At 40.1% G+C, this 18,625-nt stretch overlaps 1 protein-coding gene across 1 annotated transcript in view; it reads left to right on the forward strand.

Moving 5' to 3' along the window:
• The window catches only part of camkv.L (CaM kinase-like vesicle-associated L homeolog), a 53,538-nt gene extending 35,972 nt beyond the window's left edge, over positions 1-17,566 (forward strand). The window contains 7 exon segments of the mRNA NM_001092783.1: positions 10,511-10,649; positions 11,063-11,186; positions 11,673-11,748; positions 13,851-13,987; positions 14,910-14,988; positions 15,452-15,539; positions 16,751-17,566. Of these exon segments, the coding sequence (NP_001086252.1) occupies positions 10,511-10,649; positions 11,063-11,186; positions 11,673-11,748; positions 13,851-13,987; positions 14,910-14,988; positions 15,452-15,539; positions 16,751-16,939 (832 nt within the window). The 3' untranslated portion in view covers positions 16,940-17,566.
• The last annotated feature ends 1,059 nt before the right edge of the window (positions 17,567-18,625 follow it).

Raw genomic sequence — 18,625 nt, forward strand, 5'->3', positions numbered from 1 at the left:
TATACTTGTGGCCATGCAGTGTATTATTGTCAGTTACTTAGCAGGAGACAAACAGCAACTTTTGGGTCCAAGTGTCGTCATTACCTGCCACCGTTTTCTCAGATGGCCCCAGGATTCTCCATGGAGAATGATCCTATGTTGGGTGTTTAAGACTGTGTATAGCATTCTAAGAACAGTATTATTCAGATTGCATAGATATTTAAGAAGGAAACAATTGAATTTGTGCTGAGCTGCATTGCAAGGAAGGTGTCACAAGGGAAAATGTTTTTTGATAGTATCTAAACCTGAGCACTTCATGCATTGATTAATATAATGGGGAAATTGGCACTGTGAAGCGCTTTGAGTGCCATTGCGCTGGCGTTTTCTCATTATAGCAGGCGGAAGGCAGGGGGAAGGCGACTAAATCTCCCCGATTCTGCCCATGTGCCCCTGCCCTTCAATATTAAAAGGGAAGAAATGTGAAGAAGAAGAGAGGATTGTGGGTACAGGGTGAGATAGATAGGCTTGGTAAGTAGATGGGAAGAATGAGAACATATAATGAAAATGAAAAGGGGAAGAACAGAATTTAGGAGAAGTTGAAACATAACGTAAGGAGACTAATAATGGGGTGACAAAATGAAAATGAAAAAAGCAGAAGAGGGGACATAAGTTTGGGAAAAAGAAGACACTAAAACAGAAAGGAGATAACAGATTTAACAGCCACATAAATATAATGTTGGGACTAACCCAAAATCAACATTCATCTGTTTAGGTAAGTGTGGGGTCTTCACACAAGACCACATGCACAGCTAAAAAATCAAAATATAAAACTTCTATTGGTGGGTAACCCCACAGTAGATCACGTATGGGGTCACCACCCAATATCAGTCATACCCCTGGAAAAGAATTACTGTAGGCAGTACTGTTGAATGCCATCCTTAATATTTTCTAATGTGCAGGGGCTATTTTACTAACACGGGTGTTTAATTGCACCAGTGCAGTTTCCCACAGCAGCCAATCAGCAATTAGTATTGAATAGTCTTCTGCACATTAGAATGCACATTAAGGGGCAGATTTACTAAGGGTCGAATTTCGTGGGTTAAAAAACCCTCGAATTCAACCCTCGAATTTGACCCTCGAAGTAAAATCCTTTGAATTCATATATCGAATTTGAAGGATTTAGCGCAAAAGCACGATTGAACGATGAAATCGTTAGAATCGAACGATTCGAACCATTTTAAGCGATCTATCGAAGGATTTTTATTCGACCAAAAAAAGCTTAGAAAAGTGCTGGGGAAGGTCCCCATAGCTAACATTGGACTTCGGTAGCTTTAATTTGGCGAAGTATGAAGTCAAAGTTTTTTTTAAAGAGACAGTACTTCGATTATCGAATGGTCGAACGATTTTTACTTTGAATCGTTCGAATCATTCGATTCGATCGAAATCGATCGAATTTAACCAATTCGATGGTCGAAGCACCCAAAAAATTACTTTGATTCGAACTATTCACTCGAGCTTAGTAAATCTGCCCCTAAATGTTTGTTGTAGTTGATTGCACCAGTGCATATATGTTAGGTTCAGTATACTGTATCAGCCTCGGAACCTGCAGCCAATCCGGTAGGCTTCTTGGTCAGATGCCTCTGCATTCATGTACCCTTATTATACAGTATATATATATATATATATATATATATATATATATATATATATATATATATATATATATATATATATATATATATATATATATATATATACTATATTGTGTTCTTTCTTTGTACCATTTTACCCACAACACTGTATATTTATGTTTCTTTTGTTTTAAATTGTGACTGATGTGGGAAGACAATTCTGTGCAAATATTCCAGCAGATGAACGATTGTATTGCAGATTAGAACTGACAAACATTTGTGCCAGTCGCTGCACATCTGCTAGAGTTCAGGCCCTTCACAAGAAAGCAATAAAATATAAAGCTCATCCTTTCATTGGGGGTAGTAAGTGCTCTGACCAAAAGGCTTGCCTATTATACCCCATAAGATTTTTTTGCCTATTATACCACATAAGATATTTTTAGGGTGATTACAGTTATAAAAGGCTGCTTGTCTTGTTCCTTTTCTCAGAACAACCCATAAGGCCACCGACATAGAGTTTTTTTTAAAGGGATACTGTCATGGGAACATTTTTAATCAGTTAATAGTGCTGCTCCAGCATAATTCTGCACTGAAATCCATTTCTCAAAAGAGCAAACATATTTTTTAAATGTTTAATTTTGAAATCTGACATGGGGCTAGAGATCTTGTCAGTTTCCCAGCTGCCACCAGTCATGTGACTTGTACTCTGATAAACTTCAGTCACTCTTTACTGCTGCACTGCAAGTTGCAGTGATATCACCCCTCCCCCCACCAGCATCCTAACAGAACAATGAACAATGGGAAGGTAATCTGATAGCAACTCCCTGACACAAGATAACAGCTCCCTGGTAGATCTAAGAACAACACTCAATAGTAAAATCCAGGTCCCACTGCGACACATTCAGTTACATTGAGTAGGAGAAACAACAGCCTGCCAGAAAGCAGTTCCATCCTAAAGTGCTGGCTATTTCCGAAAGCACATGACCAGGCAAAATGACCTGAGATGCACCTACACACCAATATTACAACTAAAACCACTTGCTGGTTCAGTAATGACATTTTATATTGTGCAGTGAATTATTTGCAGTGTAAACTTAATGCAAACAGTAACATTTAAAGGATTTTCCCTTCCATGTTTTGAGGTGTATAAAGATGTGGGAGAAACTTGTTTTTGATTCTGTGTCATCTTCAGATTAGCATTGTCTGTTGGTGGATGGCATTTCATTGCATCAAAAGGGTGACCCTCTTGGCCCTTAGAATAAGAAGTTCTACATTAAAGGGTACCTTAAAGGGCAGGAGATTACTTGATTTAACCACTCTTATTCCCTGTGATGTTTGCTACTTGTCCCATTATTAGTGCTGGCTTTTTGCCTATTCAACAAAGCTTTTATCCTAATCCCTTTGGAATAAAGATGCAAGGAAACCCACAGATGTTATGAGGCATTTTATGGGCCAACAAAGCAATGCCAACACCTGGGTATCGGGTGATGAGTTGGCCAACAAATGCCGTATGTGCTGGGCTCCGAGCCTGGATGAAGCTGCTGCTCCATGTGCCTTTGGAAACACTGGTCCCTTCCATCTGGGGCCAAAGGACCTCAATGTTTCAGGAACAGGGAACATAGGACTTGGCAGTTATGGTTGTGCTTTAAACCAGCAACCATAGAGTAGCAGGAAACACTGAGGCTTCATCAGATGCAGACCCATGTTTCAGTATGTGCTTGTTTCAGGGGCCCAACTGTATCCCTTTAATTCCAAATTGCATTTGTTCTGTCCTTTATTAGGAGCCGTTAGACAGATAATGAGAGTTATGGATGGGCTGTCCTGCGGCTGATGCACATACTAATCAAGCCCATGATGTTCATTCCATGGGCTGCAGCTGACAAGCAATCGCATGGTGCTGCGGGCCATGAACAGAATGAGCTCACCGATGTTGTTAGAAAGCTGGAGCTGCTGCCAGAGTACAAGGAGCCGGGGTTTATATCATCTCATAGTTCTGCAGCCACGGCAACAAAGGATTTACATAGTAGTTTTAAAAAGATTTTATGCATCACTTTAGAGTTAATAGATGGCAATGTTTATTTATCATCTGAACCAAATGCAGTTTTACAGAGCGTCTTACATCCTGATCACATAGATATATATGACACATGGTTTTATATGTTTGAGTACAGGTATGGGATCCTTTATCCGGAAAGCTATTATCCAGAAAGCTACAAATTCCTGGAAGGCTGTCTCCTATAGACTCCATTTTAAGCAAATAATCCAAATTTTTAAAAGCGATTTCCCTTTTTCTCTGTAATAATAAAACAGTACCTTGTACTTGATCCAAACTAAGATGATTAATCCTTATTGGAAGCAAAACCAGCCTATTGGGTTTATTTGATGTTTACATGTGTTTCTAATAGAATTAAGGTATGAAGATCCAAGTTATAGAATATCCATTATCTGGAAAGTCCCAGGTTTCAAGCATTCTATATAACAGGTCCTATACTTATATTGACAGGCTATCAGTAGTTTGATCATTCAGGGTCCCACTGCAGCACCCTAAAGTGCATATGTGCCCAGGGCGACCAACAGAAACCCACTTTCTCCAAATGTTTACATGTTTTTCTAGTAGACTTAAGGTATGAAGATCCAAATTACGGAAATATTTGTTATTTGGAAAACCCCAGGTCCTGAGCATTCTGGATAACAGGTCCCATACAGTACCTGTATTTCATTTGTGTCCCAAAGTTATTTCCCAGAAATAGTTACGGACACCACAAACTACAGAGGGGGGCTGGCTATTCCCCAGTTTTCTTTGTGTCTAGGCATCAGGGGTTTTAGTAGTCTATTATATTTCTGAATATAGGTCTTGGCTTCTCCACAGTGAAATAGACATTATATTAGGGGTAGGGGTTTCCATCAAAGCCAGATTACACACAATATTCCATAGACACCTGCTTAGGACCCTGTAATTGCTAAGATAAGCGGCTATCGGTGGTAGAACACCCAGTTGCTTTTCAGACCCTTGAGTATCATCTCGCAATTCAAATATATATATATATATATACATGTATATATATATATATGTATATATATATATATATATATATATATATATATATATATATATATATATATGTATATGTTTTAGTATTTGGAGTTTGTGGGTGCAGCAGTTCTGCTCCACCAAAGACTCGTTATTCATTTGGTTTGTTCTTAGGATAAGCGCAGCTCAGCTAGAGTTACAATGTGAGTGATTCACTGAGCATGTACTGACACCGAGTGGTAAACCAAGGGAGTTGCATGGCAGAATTACGTTTGTGAGTGTTTGTGTAGTTTTATAGAGATTTGGGAAAAAAGAAAAAAAAATCAATGGATACTTTAAAATGACACTGTAAATTGTAAGTTTTTTTAAATGGCAAAGCAACAAAGATTTGATGTCCCCTTCCCATACAGACAGAAGAAAACTATAGTTCTTTCCCTTTATTAAAGAAAAACATCTGCTATACATTCCCAAAATGCAGAGTGAAATAGCGGGGGTGTGGGGGGGCGGAGTTATAGAACCTTATTTACTAACAGTTGGTACATTAGCACTAATGTCAAGTATTTACTCTGACTGGGTGTATCATGAGTACTGTATATTCACTTTAGAATGTGTAATGATACCAAATTCCATTGTTGTTTGCTTGCTAGTTAACTCTTGAACTGCTGTAGTACAATAAGAGCAGTGGCTTAACTATAGAGGAAACAGACCCCCACTGGTTGAGGGGGCGGGGGAATTGGGCGCCCGGACCTTGGGGTCAGCTTCCTCTATAGCTGCCTTGGGTTCAGCTTCCACCTTTGATGGAAGGCACGCATGCAATTGAGCTGGGCCCCGTAAAAGATTTTTCGCCGGGTTGGGGCAGCCCGGAGTTGTTGGAGGACGGCAGAGCAGAGGATACTGCTTCCTGCAGTAGGCACTGGGCCCCTTCAAAAGAATTTTCTTTGGTGGCGCTGCCCGTAGTTGTTAGCGGGAGGGAGGGAGGGAGGGAGGGAGGGGAGAGCCGGGGTAAACTGCTTCCTGAAGAGACGCCTGTTTCCCATCCTGCCCATGTTTCTATTTTGTGCCCACATGCTAAATTCAGCTTAAGGGAGACTGCTCTACAGTAATGACTGGGCAAACATACTTGCCCAGAGCATTCATTCTAAACCAGGCCTAAAGCTGAAGCTAAAGATCTGATCGTACAAATCAACGTACGATCGGACATTCCCATCTCCCGACCTGCCACTAACCATTCCGATCAAATAAAGTAGTAAAAGAACAGATCAGCCGATGTTCTGCCCCTGACAGCAATCGTACGAAAGTTATGTCCGACAAATCTAGTGACAGTCTCCCACTGAAAATCGTACGATCGGCAATACACGCAGAGATATTATCGGCAACCGACAGATATTTTCTAACCTGTCCGATCAACCAAACGACCGATCTCCACCGGACGAAAAATGTCGGGACTCTCCACACACGTTCCGAAAATCGTACGAATCCTCAATTAGTATAATGAGATCTTTGTGTCTATGGCCAGCTTAATACCAGTTAGGATTTCCACCTCTCTGGTTTTGACTCCAGACAGCCTGGTTTTCTGAAGGGCTGTCCGAGTCAGAGCTGCCTACCCAGTTTTCCAAATTAAGAAAACTGGGCAGGATTCCCTATGACTGATGCCGCAATAGGCCAATCACCGGTCGGCATGTTATAATACCTCCCCCTGATGTCACAACTCTGCCCCTGCCGTGTCACTAACCCGCCCCTGTCTGGAGTTAGATGGCCCAAAAATGGTAACCCTATACCAGGAGCTGTTCTAGTACTGCCACAATAGCCATACCTCTCAACATTTGAAAAAAGTTGTGCCATGGCAAAAAAAAAAATCAGACAACCCCCATTTTATGGCCTCACCCGCTAAATAAGATGTTGCTATTATAAGTCCTAAAGTCCGTCCCTCTGGCTTTTATGAGGCACTGTGCTCACATACAAACCAGAGGCACACTTACATGCTAGGTTGCATCAGCCAATGAATGGACAGAGCTGTGTCTTTTACTCCCACACAACAGTTGCTACCTGGAGTGTTTCCTGTCAGGTGATCAATGAGTGACACACAGAACAAGACAAAATGGTGGCTCAAGGTTAAAGGTCTAAAAGGCCAATATATGTATAAAAATATTTAATAGGTCATTAATTCCTTGCTGGTGGATAAACTGCCTGTGTGCAATTCATTAGCCTGACAGACATATGGGAATATCTGTGACTAACCCAGACCAGTTGTCAGAGGGTTCAAGTCTTGCCCCATATTTGCCAATCTCATTATTTCTCTGGGGCAAGCATGTAGTTGTAGTGAATGCAGATGCTAGTGACTATGGGCACAATATGTAAATATTCATTGTGAGTATGCTCTCTGCAGCAGTTATAACAAGGCCCTGCACTCCCTGCTTGAACATTTAGCACATTTTATTCCCTGGGAACACTCAACTGGCAAAAAGGGACATAAACTCCCTACCGAACTTAAAGGACCAGGAACAGGAACATCTAAACCACTGGGGGTGCCAAATATTAGGCACCCCAGTGACTATAATTACTTACCTGGCCCGGGATTCTTCTTAATGTGCACCATGGAGCGACTCTCTTCTGCCTAACATTTGGCAACTCCATGTGATTTCTACTTTCCTTCTCCTTTAATGTAAAATAGCTCAAAGTGCTCTGATGAGCACTCTTGCAATGTACATTATTTATTTCATTTTGTTTTGATGATATTAGCTAATGAAATCGTAACAAGAGCTCCCCCAGCTATTCTCTTCTGGACAGAAAAGCAAAAGATTAAAGTATTGATGTGGGAAGCAACTCCAGATGCTCATTTAGTCATTTACTATCTCAGGAACAATTTTACATTTAGGCATGTAAGTGAGTATAGGATGGGGCGATGGTTATGTCCCTTTCAGCAACTCTCATTTAAAACTGCATTTATTTCAGTTTCATAGAAAGAGATGGGTGGGTAAAGTGCACTGTTTTGTTTGTCTGCCAACCTTCTTTCCGAACCAAGTCAGTGAACTCTATCCCTCTAGCCTCTATTTCTCAAGCCATCTGCTTTGGATTTCATTATCTTCCTATTTCTTTTATTTAGGAACTTAAAGATAATGGCCACTTTGATAGCAGTGGCGGTGGTACATCTGGTAACTCTCCAGCAACAGGGCAATGACTCACATGAATCAATGTGTATTAATAAAGGGATTATAAAGAAACAGCATCATTTAAGGTATTGCATCATCAGATTTGAGCTGCAATGTCATTTTCAATGAGTAATAGGAAGACAAGATAAAAGTAGCATGTCACTTGAAAGGCAAGCATTATAGCACAGCAGGATCCCAAAAGCCTCTTTGAAATGAGGAAAAATGATGCAGGAAAAGAAGAAAATGGAAATTTAGGCTGTCATTGCCCCTGTACTGACCCATCACTTTGCTTTAACAAAAGAGAGGATCTGATACATGACAACAACTCCGGCACTTTCCAGTGAATCATATATATATGTATTAGTGATGTGCTGGTTAACGAAAAGCGGACCTGCATTTGACCTTAGCCCACCTGCTCCCAACCTGCACCCAACCGACAAAGCTCCTGTGGGTCAGGCATAACCTATAAATACAACCTGCTGGAGGTGGAAGCTGGATACCCAGAAATACTATGCGAATGTCAGCCCAAACCTGTTTGACCTGCGGGTAAACCTGACATGGAATGCCCAAATGCAAGAAAATTTCTCAGGGTCTCACCCATGAGCCATGATAAAAGGTACTTTTCGTTAAAAAAAAACAGATTTCAGCATTTCATAGGGTACATCCAAATGAACCTAGTGGTTCCATAGTATTGTAGAACCATTGTGGCAAAGGACAAAGTCTGTACTTAGGGCTTTTCAAAGGTGATGAGAGCTTCATTCTGCCATTTGTTTAAATTAAAATTAAATGACTGCCATCTGACCAATGACATTGCACCATTCAATTGTATCTGAGAATGTCCAAAATCACACGGGTGCCATCTGACCAATGAGACTGTGTCCATGAGATTGGATAACTTCCCAGCAATGCATTATTACAAAGAAGAAACCATATACAGATACAGATTTCAACCACTAGGTGGCATTTACACATACCTTAAGAGGATAAATAGACAGTTAATCAATCAGGTGACCTCCTTGTGTATAAATGCTTCGGTGAAAGGCATGTTTTCCTTTCATAACGACCTTTTACATAAAGCACTGAAGTGTAAGGTGGTTTTACCAGTGTCATCTATCTGCCCCAGGGAGTTAAAGACAAAAAAAGGCAGACCAGGGGGCACATTTACTTAGCTCGAGTGACGGATTAGAATGAAAAATACTTTGAATTTCGAAGTATTTTTTTGGCTACTTCGTCCATCGAATTGGCTACTTCGATCCTCGACTATGACTTTGAATCGAACGATTCGAACTAAAAATCGTTCGACTATTCGACCATTCGATAGTACTGTCTCTTTAAAAAAAATTCGACCACCTACTTCGCCACTTAAAACCTACCGAACATCAATGTTAGCCTATGGGGAAGGTCCCCATAGGCTTTCTAGCCAATTTGTGATTGAAGGAAAATTGTTCGATCGATGGATTAAAATCGATTTTTCCTTCGATCGTACTGAATGCGGTAAATCCTTCGACTTCGATATTCGAAGTCGAAGGATTTTACTTCGACGGTCGAATATCGAGGGTTAATTAACCCTCGATATTCTACCCTAAGTAAATGTGCCACCAGGTGTCAGTTGTGGCCCCAGGAGTCTAGAGAACCTAGTGGGGATCCTAGTTAATGATAGTATAGTATATGTGTCAGAAAGTTACTTTTAGCCAAAATTTAGGGGATAAGAGCCCTTTATAGATGTGTGTGGGCCCCAGTAACTTCTAGTTCAGACAGTGATCAGTGCCAGAATGTTCTACTGAAAAATCATTCCCGATGTAGCAGTAATAAAGAATTGAAATTAAATAGTATTACAGCCCTCCCCCATGGAGTACCTAATAGTATACACAATTCACATGGCTCTCTCATGGCATTTTCTTTGGTCTAAAATTCAGTACAATGTTGTTTTGTTCCAATGGAAGTTTTAACCTCCCACATTAGATCAGCGAATGACTCTCCGTGAGGATTGTATTGCATGCTCTTGTATCACAGCACAAGATGGGAACAAGAAACCGAATATACGAAACACACACATTATTCCTTCTTTATTTTCCATTCACAGGAAACATGACTGGCAGCAAAAGGTGGTTAAGGGAGTAAGGATTATCTGTCCAACTACAAGATAGGATATAAAATTAAATGTAACTGAATATTTAAATATTAAATCTGACCACATTTTACCCTGTCTGTATACCCTACTGCACCTAAGCAAAAAAGCTATAACCTACTTTGGGATATTTTTAATCATCACAAATACAAAAGGACCCTCTATGCCAAGCACCCTATCAGGCACCACTATTGACGCCCATTCGATATTGGCGTCAGCCATTGTAAGATTATTTCACATGGCTCATGAACTTCTCTACAGCTAATGGAAGCAGTGCACACACATCATTGCCAGCATATTTCCACCAATGGGGATCAAACAACTATGGCACCTAAATCACAGGAGTCTTTGGTTCAGGGGCATTTTACTATGGTTTGGTAACCATTATTCTACATGTGTAGCCCTGATGCTTGAAATCCAGTCATTCCCGATTTATTTTCTATAGAGGACGGAACCTTTATAGTTGGTACATTTGTCCTTTACTGTGTTAAAATTACATAAACCAAAAAAACAAGTTTAAAGAATGTACTGAAAAGTATTTATCAAGTTTTATCAAGTTTTGTTTATCTTTTTAATGTTGCACCCCTTGCAGGGCATCAGGGCGCGAGGTTTTTGACTGGATCCTAGATCAAGGCTATTATTCGGAGAAGGACACAAGCAATGTCATCCGGCAAGTGTTGGAGGCTGTGGCCTACCTGCATTCATTGTGTGTTGTGCACAGAAATCTGAAGGTAAGGGGGGGGGAGTGGGGGTAAGGCAAAGGGAGACCCTAAATTATAGCAGTCAGGGCGTGATTTAGTTCAGATAACTAGCTTGGTCTGGCTCACAAAAAAATTATATGAAATATGGATCCTTTGCTCTATTACGGTATCAAATAAATCCTTTATTTAGTACAACTTGGGAGATTTTTCTTAAATACAAGGAAAATTGAAATAATTACGATAAGATTGATTGCTCTTGTAAAGAACAGCCATTGGAACCTTGTACCTCAGAATTCTCTGAACTCTGAATTGCAAGTGACGTACAGATCAGCATGCTGTGCAGAAGGCATCTCTGTATAGTGCTGGAATTGCAATTCAGCAAAAGCTAAAGGGACACAAGTTGGACACCATCCCATCCCTTTTATTCTCACTGCCTTTTACAGCTTGAGAACCTCTTGTATTTTAACCGCATGAAGAATTCGAAAATAGTGATCAGTGATTTTCATTTGGCCAAAGTGGAGACCAACAGTCTTATCAAGGAACCATGCGGGACACCAGAATATCTGGGTAAGACCGATTATTGCCAATAGTTTATTAGCAATCCCCATGAACCCAGTTGATAGTGAATGCTGGGTATGGATCCGTTATCTAGAAACCCAATATCCAGAAAGCTCCGAATTACAGGAAGGCCATCTCCCTTTCACTCCTTTATAAGATGATAATTCAAAATTTTAAAAATGATTTCCTTGATTTCTGTTATAATAAAACAGTACCTTGTACTTGATCCCAACCAAAATATAATTAATCCTAACTGGAGACAAAAAATCATATTGGGTTTAATTACATAATGATTACATAATTTTTAGTAGACTTAATAATGGTTAATAATGATTTTAAGTAGACAATGATTTTTTAGTAGACTTAAGGCATGGGGATCCAAATTACAGAAAGACCCCGTATACAGTAAACCCTAGGTCCTGTGAATTCTGGATAACAGGTCCAATAGCAAACATGTTAATGGTTTACAATATTCCTGACTTGTCATTTTCCCAGCCCCCGAAGTGGTTGCACGGCAGAGGTATGGGCGGCCCGTGGACTGTTGGGCGATTGGAGTCATCATGTATATACTGTGAGTGGCAGTTAATGATTCATAATGAGAGACATATGTGTGCATGTCCTTATTCTAAACATGTAAAGATATATATATATATATATATATATATATATATATATATATATATATATATATATATACACACATACATGTTTTAGATATATAATTGACAGATGCAGTAAATGTTTCCCTTAGGAATCATTTCCATTTAGACAACACGTGTTCCACTTTAATCCAGTCACCTGGGAACAAGTCTGAGTAGAGCTTTATATTGAGAATGAGAAGAGCCAGATTGTCAGTACTTCAATAAATATGTCCAAACCCAAACACTGGTTTAATTAACATTGCCAATATGCAGGGGCTTTGGGGAGCAAAACTGATGCCCCCTGATATAATGGTCATAATTGGTATAATAATAATTTAATAGCATCCCAGTTGACATGATGGGGCAGATTCACTAACTTCGAGTGAAGGATTCGAAGTAAAAAAACTTTGAATTTCGAAGTGTTTTTTGGGCTACTTCAAGCGAATGGGCTACTTCGACCTTCGACTATGACTTCGAATCGAGGGATTCAAACTAAAAATCGTTCGACTATTCGACCATTCGATAGTCGAAGTACTGTCTCTTTAAGAAAAAACTTCGACCCCCTAGTTTGCCATCTAAAAGCTACCGAACTCAATGTTAGCCTATGGGGAAGGTCCTCATAGGCTTTCCTAAGTTTTTATGATCGAAGGATATTCCTTCGATCGTTGGATTAAAATCCTTCAAATCGCTCGATTCAAAGGATTTTATCGTTCGATCGAAGGAATAATCCTTCGATCGTTCGATCGCACTATTTGCGCTAAAATCCTTCGACTTCGATATTCGAAGTCAAGGATTTTAATTCCCACTCGAATATCGAGGGTTAATTAACCCTCGATATTCAACCCTTTGTGAATCGGCCCGATGAGTATTATTTTCTTGCAAAAGAAAGGCACAAACATTGGACAAACTTATAGCTGATCTGGGCCAGAAAGTATTGTCTATGAAGCTATCCCTGGCTATATTTAAAGGAACAGTAGCACCAACAAATTAAAGCATTTGAAAGTCATTTACATATAATATATTGTTAGCATGCTCTGGCAAAAGCTGTGAGTTTGCTTCAGAAACACTACTATAGTTTATATAGCCATGGGGGCAGCCATTCAAGCTGGAAAAAAGGCTCAGGGTTAAGGATGGGCGTATTTGACCCATTTAGTTTCGCCAAAAATTTGCGTCAAAAAAATGTTGTTGCAAAATTTTTTTGATGGGCGTCTTTTTTTTTTGACACACGACGCCATACAAGTCTAAGGGTGTCGTTTTTGCGGCAAAACAAGGTGAAAAAATCTGCCCATCCCTACTCAGGGTACATAGCACATAACATATATAGTATGCCCTGTCTAATGCAATCTGTTATCTGCTATATAACCTGTGCCTTTTCTTCTTATTTCCACCTTGAATGGCTGCCCCCATGGCTACACAGCAGCTTGTCTAGATAAACTATAGTAGTCTTTCTGAAACAAACACACCAGTTTTACCAGTGCAGAGCAACAGTGCATTATATTTTAATTACTTTTATATACTTTCAGTTTTTGGTGTTACTGCTCCTTTAATGGTTTTTATAATAATGACCACAAATTGCATTGGATTGTTCCAGTTTTTGGTCTTATGCCCTCATTTCTATTTTTGGCATGACGTTCATTGGTGGCCTCCGGTGACAGACAGTTGCTCATGGCATGATGACAGGGGCTTGTCTCTCACTGATGATTCCTGGTAACTGTGATTATGTCTCCATGATGGGTAACTATGTGTTACAGTGACAGATGGTGACAGCCGCGTCACAATGACAGATCTAATGTGTCTCCCGGTGACATTCTACACTGATTGTGCCAAACTGACAGATAGCTAAGTGTCTTATGGTGACAAATAGTGATGCTGTGTCGAAAGGACAGGACGCTGTGTGTCTCCCCTGACATATATTGATTGTGTGACTTTGCTAGAGAGTTGTGTGTTGTGTGAGGCTGTGTGCCAGTGACAGAGATCCATTTGGGATCAGAGCACATATCCACATTAAAATAGAATTCTCTCCCCGATGCAGTCTGTCTGGAAACCCTCCATTCTATGATGAGTTGGAAGAAGAGGACTACGAGAGCCATGACAAAAATTTGTTCCGGAAAATTCTACATGGGGATTATGAGTTTGACTCTCCATACTGGGATGATATATCACCTGCAGGCAAGCAAGGGGCTAGAACATTCCAAGATGATCGTTATGTTATACAGTGGAATAAATGGAGCATAGGCTTGTTTTCCTGACTGTAATCAGATTTGTAGCCTCATATGGAAATACAGCTTTTCTGATCCCTGAGGTTGTGCTGTACTATTGTGCTTTAGATGTGGGAAAGAGTCATTAGCTGAGCAACTCAATGGCTTCCATATATACATATGCACCCTATGTGTATTTCAGCCCTGTCACTGAGTGGTTTACTGAAGCTTATTAATGGCTGATGTGGGTTTTTTTCTCCTGTTTCTCCCTTTCTCCTGTTTTTTCTTGGGTGGGCCAAATAACAGCCAATCTCTGGGGTCCACAAAAGCAATGTAATATATAAATGAAACCATATGGGTTCCCATGCTAGAATATGTGTTAAAGGGATGCATCTACAGATCTGTTAGCATCCATAGTCCAAGTCTTAAACACGTATACCTACATCCCTTCTGATTCTCTCTCCTATTCACAAGGAACCAATCCTTTGCTCTTCTTTAACTGGAATCATGTTTCATTATAACGCTACAGGGAATTTCAATATTGGCATTTGTGGATAATATATAGTTAAACTGCAGACCAGTCTACTAAAAGGATAATGGCATAGCATCTGATGAAGCAGTTATTCATACATACGCATGCACATGAGCACAGATTAACACTCACCATCAGGGCTACTTTGCAGCAGCTTGTACCTATGTCTGTAGCAAACCCTACAGAAGATGCACTTAATGGCACAGTATTAAAGTAATGGGTGCAGCAGAGAGTTGCGTCAAGACCCATGCCGGTCTAAATGCAAACACTGAGAGACTCAACACAGAACTTAATTGGTTTTTGACTTTCTATTTATCCATATACTCCCGGGAAAGATTGATAATTCTCTTTTTTTCTACAGCAAAAGATCTAGTGACCCGTCTGATGGAGGTGGAACAAGACCAGAGAGTAACAGCTGCAGATGCCATCAGCCATGAATGGTGAACTTTCCTATGGACCCTCTTTAAATTCTCTTTAAAACATATAGCTATCATTGGATTAACAGTATATCAATATAATTAGATGAAAGCACTTAATAGCTATATTTGGCCCTGATACTCAACAAACAGGTTCCAGAATGTGGGTATACATATCCCTTAAATGCCTCCTGCCCAATTTTGTTTTAACATGCTTCCATTACCCCAGTAATACCAGAATACAAGAGGGGCTATATGTGATTGGGCAGCTGGAGTTGAGTCTCATTGATCCCTGTGCAGAAATTAGACAACTGGTTAGTCGCCCCACCATAATGCTCCAGTGCCATGCAATGAAGAAGAATTGTGTTCAAATTGTGTTCAAATTGTTTTCAGATTGTGTTTAAATTGTGTTCAAATTGTGTTCAAATTGTGTTCAAATTGTGCAATTGCTGTTGAATTAATTTGTGTGTGTGACTCTGTATCTCAGGATTTCAGGAAATGCAGCATCAGATAAAAACATAAAGGATGGTGTATGTGCTCAGATTGAGAAGAATTTTGCTAAAGCCAAGTGGAAGGTAAAAACCATGTGGGATTATTCTGTTCTGCAAAGTCAAATTTTTATCCTGGCTCCCAGCTGCAAATAAACAACCTCCTTGTTCTCTGTTTTCCAACCAGGCAGTTACCTATGGCAACCAATAAAAAGTTTGCTTAAATTTCTCTACCTGTAGTTGTTTAAAAATCTGATGCTATGGTTGCCATGGGTTACTACCAATCTGCTTAATTTTCATAACTGAACCAAGTCTTTTGGGGAAATTTAAATCATTAAACCCAAGATCAGACAACAACAAGCGGTTTATATAGTCTAGTTCTTCATTATGGCAATAATACCAGTACCCTTGCCACTTTACCTCTAAAGAGTAAAGTCCTTATTCTAAACACTTAATGAAGAACTAAATCCTACAAATAAATATAGCTAAACTGCTGTATTATATGCTGAATGTTATTTTACCAGAGAGTTTCAGTAGCTTAATAACATTAAAAAAGTCCAAACTTCTCCAAAAAAAAAAGTTTGCCATTTTGGATTTAGTTAGGCCTTCTCTCGAATGTGCAGCCTTTCTAGCCTAATTCTCTATTACGTTATAATTCTCCTTTAAACTCTTTCAGTAAACAGCAAACTAATATTCGTCTAATGAAAACCCTAATGATGCTGTTGTCTCTTCCCCTTCAGCAGTAACATATTGGTACTTTCTGAAATGTAACGACCGAAGCAGCACCAATAACCATAAAGCAACTGTTTGCTGTAGCCAAGGGTTATTGATCAGCGATGATTAGCTGGCAGCAATCTTTGGGTTACTTGACGGCCCATTGTTTTCTGCTGTCACAAACAGGGAGAGTTTTAAAGATGAAATCAGGCAACGAGGTGTAAAAAGAAAAACTTGCACTTCCAGTAGGTGGACTTGATCTCCATGGGAACATTTTTAGAGACACTGACATCCCTGTATCTCAGTTTTCACTGATCACTGTTGTTTCTTGGTGTGCATCCATATGGCTGTAAAAGGCCAAAGTTCCCATTGTCAGTCATGTGATAGTGTAAGACGTTTGGCAACATGGCACTTCTGCAGGGATTGACACTCGGATCTACTGCTTGGCTGGAGGCATTAATGCACTTAGGAATTCAGAAGCAATGTTTTGATGACTGTTTAGAAATAAACTACCCAAGGCAGCAATACTTGTGTGTGAAGGTGGCAAGTTATAACTTGGGTGCTGGCATTCATTTCTTTTGCAGAAAGCGGTGAGAGTAACCACCATGATGAAGCGTTTGAGAGCTCCTGAACAGACAGACCCTGGGACCCCTTCTCCCTCGAAGGACAGCGACAAGACTCCCAGCATGGCCACACCTGCACCCTCACCTGCCAATACACCAGCTGAAGGTGCACCTTCTCTTCCTTGTCCTTCTCCAGACACCACAGGCTGAGCAGCTGAGGGAAAGGAGTGGCTGAGCCCCAAAGCCCCACTGACTGCAGAGCAAAATACCTTCAATCGTCCCTCTCCCTCCAATGCGAGGGCCTTTTTTGCAGAGTCATGACTTCAACCCTTTCACTGCCAAATGGGTCTGCAATGAGTTGCACACCCCTCTGGCCACACAAGGGTTTACTTCTTTAATTGCTAAAAACAAGTCGGAGCACTTTCTTTGCATAGCTACATGAACCTTCAGCTGCTGCAGCAGACTATTTCTTTTTCTCTCTTTCATTTTCTAGTTGCTAGAAAGCTTAGGCACACTGTTAGACAAATATGATTTTTTTCCTCATTGATATGTTGCTAGATACATCTGCAGAGCATTGCTCCATCATTCCTTTACACCTTCTGTAAACGTGGGATTTATCCCCTTGTATATGTCCCCAAGCAGGAAGGTTTATATATTCTCAGCCCTTCTCCCTGCATTCTTTCCTAAACTGTTTATTCACACCTGCCTGGGGCAGCTGATTCAGGCCACCTGCCTCCTCTTTACTCTCTCTAGTGGGATCCGAGGGGGCATGTAATGTACAGACCTTGGCCCTGTGTTTTGTATGCTTTACTATGAATAAACTTGCTGCTTCTCCCAGCCCTGCTTGTGTTACATGACCTCTGGAATATCTGCCGTACGTATCCATATATATCCACTGTTTGTAATAGGAATCTTATGTTACCGAATGAACATGCAGTGTATATTTTGAAAGGTAACCCATACTCCCAGAGGTTTCAAACACTCTGCATTTTTCACAAAACACACATTACATTATAGTGCATGGAAATATGGCCTTGATAGAAATGTATGCAACTTGCACTCATCAAGAATAAAGGGTACATACATTATCTTTCATAGACTGGCCTATTGCTAGGCCAGAATCTAAACAAATTCCCCATATATATTAAGCATTATCGGTGATTTTGAAGTTATTTGCAATTGTTATCAAAAGCAGTGACTGTCTATATTGTCTGCACTGCTGGTTCTGATTCCTGAAACAGTTTTGCACAAAGCAGACCTGGAGGAGAACTGGTTTCTCCTGCAAGAGCAGAGAAAAGTGTTGGTTTCAGTAGCAGTAACAAATAACTTTAAAACCATCAAATGTTTAACGAATGCATATTGGAAACTTGCATAGAATTGTGCTCTGGGCAATAAACCATTTTCTGCTGATCTCCCTTAATATAATGCAGCCAAAATATCTGTGATATATAGATAATGACATGAAAAAAAAACAGGACACACCCCTTTATAAAAAACATCACGGGTCATATACAAAGTTTGGTCAAGCTAAAATGGATAAAAATGTTGATAATCTGTACATACAAACATGCTCCTTGCACTTCCGTGTGCTAGTTCGGTGCTCCATTGTGTCTGTCCTGCCTCTTCTGCTGAATTGTGCACAAATACACCTATAGGTGCACCCGCTTTGTGAACACTTGCACCTGTGTTCCTATTGATGTAACAACAACTCCCTAATGCTGCATCGCAGATAAAAAAAACAGCGATTTGCATCTAAAAATTGCATTTTGTATACTGCACTGCATTTGTAAAAGCCGTTTATGAGTTATATCCTGGAGTTGGCAGGCGCATCACAATGGCTCTCCCCTATAATAACCTTTATCCCAATAATACAGGGTTGAAGTTTACTGAATACCA

Source organism: Xenopus laevis, chromosome 4L (assembly GCF_017654675.1).
Source record: "Xenopus laevis strain J_2021 chromosome 4L, Xenopus_laevis_v10.1, whole genome shotgun sequence".
NCBI lineage: Eukaryota > Metazoa > Chordata > Amphibia > Anura > Pipidae > Xenopus > Xenopus laevis.